This window comes from Podarcis liolepis, assembly GCF_965112155.1.
Source record: "Podarcis liolepis genome assembly, chromosome: 5".
Classification (NCBI taxonomy): Eukaryota; Metazoa; Chordata; class Lepidosauria; order Squamata; family Lacertidae; genus Podarcis; species Podarcis liolepis.
Window position 1 is genome coordinate 50,958,440 of NC_139556.1, and position 8,347 is coordinate 50,966,786.

Sequence of the window (8,347 nt, forward strand, 5' to 3'; positions counted from 1 at the left end):
AGCCCATAGTTCCTCTTTCCTTATTGCAGGTTCGCAGAAAGCAAGCACCTACATTGGCTCCCAGTACGTTTCCGAGCACAATTCAAAGTGTTGGTGTTGACCTTTAAAGCCCTAAATGGCCTTGGCCCAGTATACCTGAAGAAGTGTCTCCACCCCCATTGTTCTGCCCGGACGCTGAGGTCCAGCGCCAAGTGTCTTCTGGTGGTTCCCTCATTGTGAGAAGCAAAGCTACAGGGAACCAGCCAGAGGGCCTTCTCAGTAGTGGCGCCCGCCCTGTAGAATGCCCTCCCATCAGATGTCGAAGAGATAAACCTGACATTCAGAAGACATCTGAAGGCAGCCCTGTTCAGGGAATTTTTTAATGTGTGACATCTTAGTGTATTTTTGGTCTTCGTTGGAAGCCGCCCAGAGTGGCTGGAGAAACCCAGCCATATGGGCAGGGTACAAATAAATTATTATTATTATTATTATTATTATTATTATTATTATTATTATTATTATTATTTCTGGCTAATGGTTTGTTGTGATGCAGAGGTGGGCTCTATCACTGATGATGCTGTGGAATGCACTCCCTTTTGATATATGAAAAGCCCTATCTATATTGGCATTCTGCTGTCTTTTGAAGACACACCTGTTTATGCAGGCATTCCCCTGAGCTCTCAGACTGGGTCGCCTGCTTTAATTACTGTGTTGTTTTAAAAGGGATTGTTTTATTGTATATTCTAAAACTGGGTGCTTACAATTCTCACCGGATGACTTTGGGCCAATCACTAGCCCTGGCCTTAGCCTACCCCAAAGGTTTACTGTGCCAGGAGCATGTGAGCTCCCCTGTGGATCTGGGAGAAAAGATGAGATAAAGAAATCATCACTGTCATCATCTTTAAAAGTCTGCTGTTTCAAGGCAAAATTTTGTAGCCTGCCAAGCAACAGCAGATTCGTCCATTTATTTTTAGAGGCAGGAGAGGGAGATTGTGTGAATTCAGCTCAGTAGTTGGAGGAATAAAGCACCCTATCTCCCAGCCACCTAAAGATTGCCATCTTGTCTAATACACAATCAGTAGCTTCACTAGCAGCCAGAGAGGAACAGACCTGTGATGCTTTAATTGTGTCAGTCAACAGGGGAGAATTGCCAGTCTCTCTCCAGAGTTTCAGTTTGCAGCCAGTTTAGAGAACATTTTCACAACAGCTACAGCAGTGATTCTTTTTTCTTACGGTTGTTGACTAATTAATTGATGACAGACACCAGAATCTGAGAATACCTATTTTCTGAAGTCTTTCGCTACTCTAAACTTTAAATAATATGCAGGAATTGTTTGGTAGTCTCACAATACATTGGATTCACAAAACAGGTATTCAGGGAGGGTTTGCACATGCTAGTTGGCTGTTTATGTTCTCTGTGAGGCCCCTTCTGCATAAAGAGGTTTCAGTATGTAGAAGGTGGGAAGCAAATACAGTCCAATTCAGCCTTGATTACATTGGCTGGAGGGGAAAAAATGCTGCTGTGATCACAGAAACGGCCCACAGTCTAATCCGGAATCCAGTTACAGAGTATTGTATTTAAGTCAATTTATTCTAATTGAACTAAAATCAGCTTAAAGCCAAAATCCTCTAGTTTACTGGTAGGTGGCCCACAGCCAGAGGTTCAGATAATGTCAGGAAGAGTTAATAAGTATTTTGAGAGGAAGAGAGGGCAGAAACATTACAGACACTGCTTGGAGTCAGAAGGATGGTGACGGTCTGGAACATGATTAGAAATTAAACAATGTTCTGCTATTTTATTTTTCCTGTTGAATTCCTGACTCCTCACTACTAAGTATTTGTGCTAATCTGCTGCATCAAAATGGCACATTTGTGCCTGCAGTGTTAAGCTAATCCAATATTTAGCACCACTGTGGCAACATGGCTACCAAAACATTCTATAGTGAGTATGGACACACTACCTTTCAGGCCTGTATTGTAAATTCTGTAATATGTCCCTATACAGTGGTGATCTGAATGCTGTTAGCACGGATTAGCCCGGCAAATGAGTAAATCCCAACTTTCTCATGAAGAGAATGCACCAGCTTCCACGAGTTTGAATCGGGCAACCATTTTGTATTAAGTTTTAATTTATATAAAGAATTCAAGAGAGAAAAAGCCCTGAACAGCTATTTTACCTGCATTATGTTTTAGTAGTCATTGACTACTCCAAATGGGCTGAGGCCTTTGTCCTTCCAGACCAGGAAACCATTGATGTGTCCAGGTTTTTGTTGAGAAATGCATTGTATGCATGGCACACCCAGATGCATACAGACCAGAATGCAAGTTTTGAGTCAAAACTCTTTCACAAGATTTGTGAGCTGCTGGAAATCCACACAGTGGGTGCACTAGCACGTCCTTTAACAATGTCAGGACCACTTTCTCTCTAAAAGGACTTCTGGACCTATTCATTCATTTTCTCCCTACTAGAGGCTATAAGTCATGAAAGGCAAGGATCCACTGAACATGTGGTTCCATGAACCTGATAAAGCACCTTGCCCACATTTGTGGGCCTCACAAACAAAGATAATTCAGTAATATACAACCAGCCAATGCTCTGGGCAGCTTCATGGACTGGCCTACCATAATTGGCTGCAAGCAATTTTACCCTCAAAATGCCTCACAGCAAAAACCTCTCCTAGCAGGCCACCACTGAACCTACTGCATCATGTTTAAAAGGCCATAAGCCACTGAAAAAGCTCAATAATTCATACAAGTATTCAACTGGATTCTTCACAAGTCTTCCTCCACTTGCGTCCTGCACATGGACAGGCAAAGTTTGTGGGTGTTTGCTTGTTTAATTTTCAGTTTGCTCGATTTGCTGTAAATGTCAGCCTGGGAAAATACACAGAGGTAAGGGAGGATGTGGGTGTTGCAGATATTAATATTGCTCAGTTTGAAGCGACTGGAAACATAAGAACGGACCTCTTTTGAAATAAATGTATTAGCCATAAAAATGTTATCCAAACTTTTACTGGCAGCAGCGCCATCTTAAACATATCTGATGCCGTGGTGCAAAGATTCCTTCAGTGCCCCACCCCCTGTTTCCCAGAGTTGGCGATCTTTTCCCAAGCCTCTGCGGGAATCGCTCTCCTCCCGCGAGGGCTTGGGAAGGAAGCTGCATATCCACCAGCCATATGGTTGACAGGGTGCAGCTGGCGGGAGTGCAGGAGAGAAAGGGAAGGCCACCGGCAAAGCCATGCAGCTCCCCAACTCGCTGGGGCGCCCCTGAGAGGATGGTGCCCTGGTGCAATGCGCCAGTAAACCCAATGGGAAAGATGGCTCTGACTGGCAGAACTCTTTAAAATAAAACAGAATACATCAAATGTTAGAGCCAAAATATCCATACAATGTCTTGTGCTGCCCAGCACAGGCTCAGCATCTTAGAAAATATGAAATAATCCAGGCAGACGTATAAGCAAATGTCTCTCTATCTCCACAGCCTGCATTCCAGCCTCCAGACTGTTTACTTTCATTTCAGGAGAGCTTTGTTTGCAACCTCACTCCATTAACTTTGGTAGACAAAGACTAAAAGGCGACTCCCTTTGTGATCTGAGCTGTTTAGTATTGTGTCCATGGGCATGGGATTATAAGGTGAACTCTGAACTACAATGAATCAAATTACTGGTTCTTGTTTTTTTTCCCTATTTTGTAAAGCAAATAATGGCATGGCCATCTAAGTACTTTGGTGAGCAGATGCCGAGCATAGAGTTTGGAGGGGATATGCAGCAGGCTAATGGGGTGGTAGTTTTGGGGGAGGGTTTTATCTCCTTTTTTGTAGATGGGCACGATGATGTTCAATTTCCAACCAGCTGCCATTTGAGCTGTATTATTTATGTAGGTGTAGAGCTTAGCCAAGATGGGTTGCCACCAGTCCATATGTGTCATAAATTAGCTCTGGTGGCATCATGTCTTCACCTTGCACTTTATTTAGTTTTAAGCTCTCTATCAGAGATTTTATCCCTGCAGGGGTCACCCCTTGCCACTCTGGAAAATTTGACTGATGATCACCCCGGCATCGGGTGATTGCCCTGTCTGTTCTCCAAAAAGTTCAGCGTAGTAATCCACCCAATGCTGTGATGATATGGGGGTGTCTAGTGTTGATCTTGATTCATTCATGCCCCGAGATACCAAATACAAAACAAGAAGAGGTGGGAGAAAATGGGAGGACTTACTTTGATAATTATAATTTCTGTGAGATTTAAGAAAGGCATCATGGCCATGGTTTATCACTTGGTAAAAACAACCAAACATTAAAACACATTGCCCCTCCCCTTTGTTCTACAGGGAAGGGGGCAAAGTATTCTATTGGGATCATTTGATCTGGAAGTCTTTTACGGGGATCATTTTCAAACAGAAGAATGATAGCAATGGATAGCAGGCAGAAAGAGTAACAGTGTGAATACAAAAGTCAAAATAACCCACAGTTAAGTTTTGCCTCATACTTTCCAGGCACTGACCTGTGCTTTACAGCTCTGTGTCCAACCTCTCTTCCCCCCTGCCCTAGAGCTTTCCACATGAAAACTCCTCTCTTTAAAGCTGAAGCGCAATAAACTGCAATTCAGGTTTTCCACAAGTTACTGTTTGCTCCAGATCAGCAGCAGAGATTGGGTTTTTCATGGGGAACGCTCCAGAACAACAAAAAAGTGCCGAGACACTGAACTTTAAGCATGGTCCGTGCCCCTAAAGCATGGAGTAAAAGGAAGGGTGGACAAGACCTAAATGCTGAAATACTAAATAAGGAATAAATGAACTACCAGACTCCCTAGCATGATGCAACCAAACATCTTTTGAAAACAAAAATGCCATCCCACTTTGAGAACTGTCAATCTATCGGATTCAAAATATACTTTGCTTGTTTTCTTTTGCACTACAGCTGGGCTGAATATATGAAAACAACCCAGAGGTTAGAATTCTGGTTTTACGGAATGCCTACTAATGAGAGAAACTGACACTCACTCATAATTAAATATTCTTCAATATTCATGAGCCACAGACCAGATTTTCCAACTTTCATGTAGCTGAGTCCCTCTAGTGGTAGCGGCATTGATAGCTCTTCAGCCTTTTAGTATTATTTCCACTCATTTAAAGTCAGCAGGTCTATTTATTTTTTGTAAAATGATGATGCACCAGAGGATAAGGAGAAAAACTTGGACTTCACAAACTATAACTGATTGAATGATGGCACGTAAGGAACAACGTAATGCTGTGGCTGGCCAATGGGGATATACCCTGCAGAAATGTGTGATAAGTAAGTACTGAAAGCTGCTAAAAGCATTGCTCTCTAGCTTTATGATATATCACACAGCTCACTTGCAGTCTCTCTCTCTCTCTCTCTCTCTCTCTCTCTCTCTCTCTCTCTCATACACATGCACATGCACACACTTTCTGCTGGCCATGGATTCGCAGGGGAGTTAAATCGGAAGCCGTAGTTGCAAACTGACATGTACGAGAAAATAAAATGACTTCTGGAGACAACAGCTGTAAGTACCCTCATTTTTTTACCTATTAAACCGCATGCTTGTGAAGTTACTGGGTTAACGTGCAATGAAAGAGAGAACATCAGTAATCGAATTGTACTTGGGAGAAAAAGAAAACATACCCAGCTGGCAAGGCTTTTTCTTTTCTTTTGCAGATGAGCATATATTCCCTATGGGGGCAACTCTATTATTCATTCAAGCTGACCCAAAGTGAATGCGTGTGAGTGCGTGTATGTCTGTGCTCTAGTCGACCCAAAACTGCAAAGGAAAAAGACAATGAATCTGGAGAATCTGACCTCCCAGAGCTTTCTTTCAGCAACCCACAGCAACACCAGCAATCTCTTCCTGGGGCTCCAGCTGGTTCAGTTCTTCAAGCCGCTTATCATCCCTTGCTACTCCCTTGTGGTTTTCGTGGGCATCATTGGGAATTACCTCCTCATCTACGTTATCTGCAAGACCAAAAAGATGCACAATGTCACCAACTTCCTGGTAGGCAACCTGGCCTTTTCGGACATGCTCATGTGTGCCACCTGTGTCCCCCTGACCCTGGCGTATGCCTTTGAGCCCCGAGGCTGGGTCTACGGGCACTTCATGTGTTACTTTGTGTTCCTGATGCAGCCGGTCACGGTGTTTGTGTCTGTCTTCACCCTGACTGTCATTGCCGTGGACAGATACTACGCCATGGTGTATCCCCTCCGCAGGAGGCTCACGATACCAATCTGCACCTATATCCTGGCTGGCATTTGGCTGCTGAGCTGCGTGCTGGCTGCCCCAGCCCTGCTGCGCACGTACTATGCCGAGTTTCCAGAGCTGGACTTCTCCATCTGCGAAGAATTTTGGTTTGACAGGAAGAGAGATCGCTTAGCTTATGCCTACAATACCCTCATTTTCACCTACGTCCTGCCCTTGGCAGTCATCTCTGTCTCCTACCTGAGGATATCCGTCAAGCTGAAAAACAGAGTTGTCCCTGGCAACGTCACCCAGAACCAAGCGGAGTGCGACCGAGCCCGGAGGAGGAAGACCTTTCGCCTGCTGGTCCTGGTGGTGGTTGCTTTCGGGGTTTGCTGGCTGCCTTTGCACATCTTTAATGTGATCAAGGACATCGATATCAAGCTGATAGACAAGCAGTATTTCAATCTCATCCAGCTGCTTTGCCACTGGTTTGCTATGATGTCTGCCTGCACAAATGCATTCCTTTATGCCTGGCTGCATGACAGCTTCAGGGGGGAGCTGAAGAAAATGTTCGCCTGGCCGAGGAAAAAAATAGGACCAGCCACCAATTGCATCGTGGCTAGCGTGGTGCTGTAAATATGGGCTTTTCCCAGCTGCTGTGGCCTCTTTCGTGATGAATGTCGAAAGTTTCTCTTTGTACTGTAATTAACATGTGAGCATGCGCAAGGGGTATTGGATGCTAAGTTTAATGAAAACCAATTGATGCCACATAAAACTTGCAGCCAGAATTAATTATATGAATGAAGGCAAACAGCACACAATTTCTTTCCTATCGCAATATAGCTTGCTTTCAAGTACTGCTGCTGCTTTGCAAATGGTGGGTTCCTTATTTATTTATTTATTTATTGCATACGCATCCCACTTTTCCTCAAGGCAGTGCACGTGGTTCTCCTTCTCATCATTTAATCCCCACAGCAACCCTGTGAAGTACATTAGGCTGAGAGGCAGCGACTGGCTCACAGTCACCCAGTGAGCTTCGTGGCTGAGTGGGGATTTGAACCCTGGTCAAGCAGGTCCTTAGTCTGACACCACACACCACTGGCTAGAATTGGAGTAGGGTAGGAAAGGAATGGAGAAAGAGTTGTGTGAGTTTTATTAAGCAATGAGAGGAGGTCAAAGAGAAACACTGCAGTGAGGGAGAAGTGGAGAAGAACATAAGAAGAGCCTGTGTGAGAGCCAGTGTGGTGTAGTGGTTAAGAGTGGTAGACTTGTAATCTGGGGAACCGGGTTCGCTTCCCCGCTCCTCCACATGCAGCTGCTGGGTGACCTTGGGCCAGTCACACTTCTTTGAAGTCTCTCAGCCCCACTCACCTCACAGAGTGTTTGTTGTGGGGGGGGGGGAGGGAAAGGAGAATGTTAGCCACTCCTTCGGGTAGTGATAAAGCGGGATATCAAATCCAAACTCTTATTCTCTTCTTCTTCCTGCTGGATCAGGTCAATGGCTGATGCAGTCCAGCATCCTCTTCTCACTGCCAGGGGCGTAGACAGCTGCTCTGGCACCTGGAGCAGCAGGGATGGGGCGATCTGTCCATGGGGGCGAGGTGATCCGCCAATGGGGGTCGGGTGATCTGTCCACGGGGGTGCCATGGCGATCTGCCCACGGGGCCACTGCAGCGATCTGCATTCAGGGGCACTGTAGTGATCCGCCCAGGGGGCGCCACAGCGAGCTGCCCACGAAGTCCACCTGGCGAACGCAAGCCCCACACTGCCATTTTGAGCAGCGCGGGGCCCTGAGCCACCACGTCACTCCCAGGAGAGACACGTGGCCAGGGAGCGCTGCAGGCCAGGCCCCGTGGTAAGTGCTGCCCCCCGCGGTGTGCATTTTGTCACCCCCCTCAAGGATGACACCAAGGGCGACCCACACCCCCCGCACCCCCCTTCCTACGCCCCTGCTCACCACAGCCAACCAGTTGCCTCCAGAAAGCCCATAGGTCAGACCTGAGTGCGAAAGCTTTCTCTTCATGCTGTATATCTGCAGTATAATTTTATAATGATGTCAAAACATACATATCTTTATACAGTTGTAAGCATTGTTGTAAGTATCTCGTTATGTGGTGGCTGTTTTAAGAAACATGAAATGTATATGCAGATAACAGGCAGATAATATTAAACATATA

The 8,347-nt window shown here is 45.4% G+C and overlaps 1 protein-coding gene across 2 annotated transcripts; it reads left to right on the top strand.

The window, feature by feature from the left end:
- The first annotated feature begins 4,978 nt into the window (after positions 1-4,978).
- Positions 4,979-7,557, top strand: LOC310708066 (prolactin-releasing peptide receptor-like). 2 transcript variants are annotated; one of them, XM_083505773.1, is made up of 2 exons: positions 4,979-5,501; positions 5,654-7,557. In XM_083505773.1, the coding sequence occupies exon 2, from the start codon at positions 5,775-5,777 to the stop codon at positions 6,804-6,806; it is 1,032 nt and encodes a 343-aa protein (XP_083361899.1). In that variant the 5' UTR covers positions 4,979-5,501; positions 5,654-5,774; the 3' UTR covers positions 6,807-7,557. The 2 variants fall into 2 exon arrangements, with proteins under 2 accessions (XP_083361899.1, XP_083361900.1); XM_083505774.1 differs by having other exon boundaries at positions 5,815-7,557.
- The last annotated feature ends 790 nt before the right edge of the window (positions 7,558-8,347 follow it).

Excerpts from the sequence above, each read along its gene's own strand:
- LOC310708066 (XM_083505773.1), top strand. The coding sequence starts at position 5,775 with ATGAATCTGGAGAATCTGACCTCCCAGAGCTTTCTTTCAGCAACCCAC.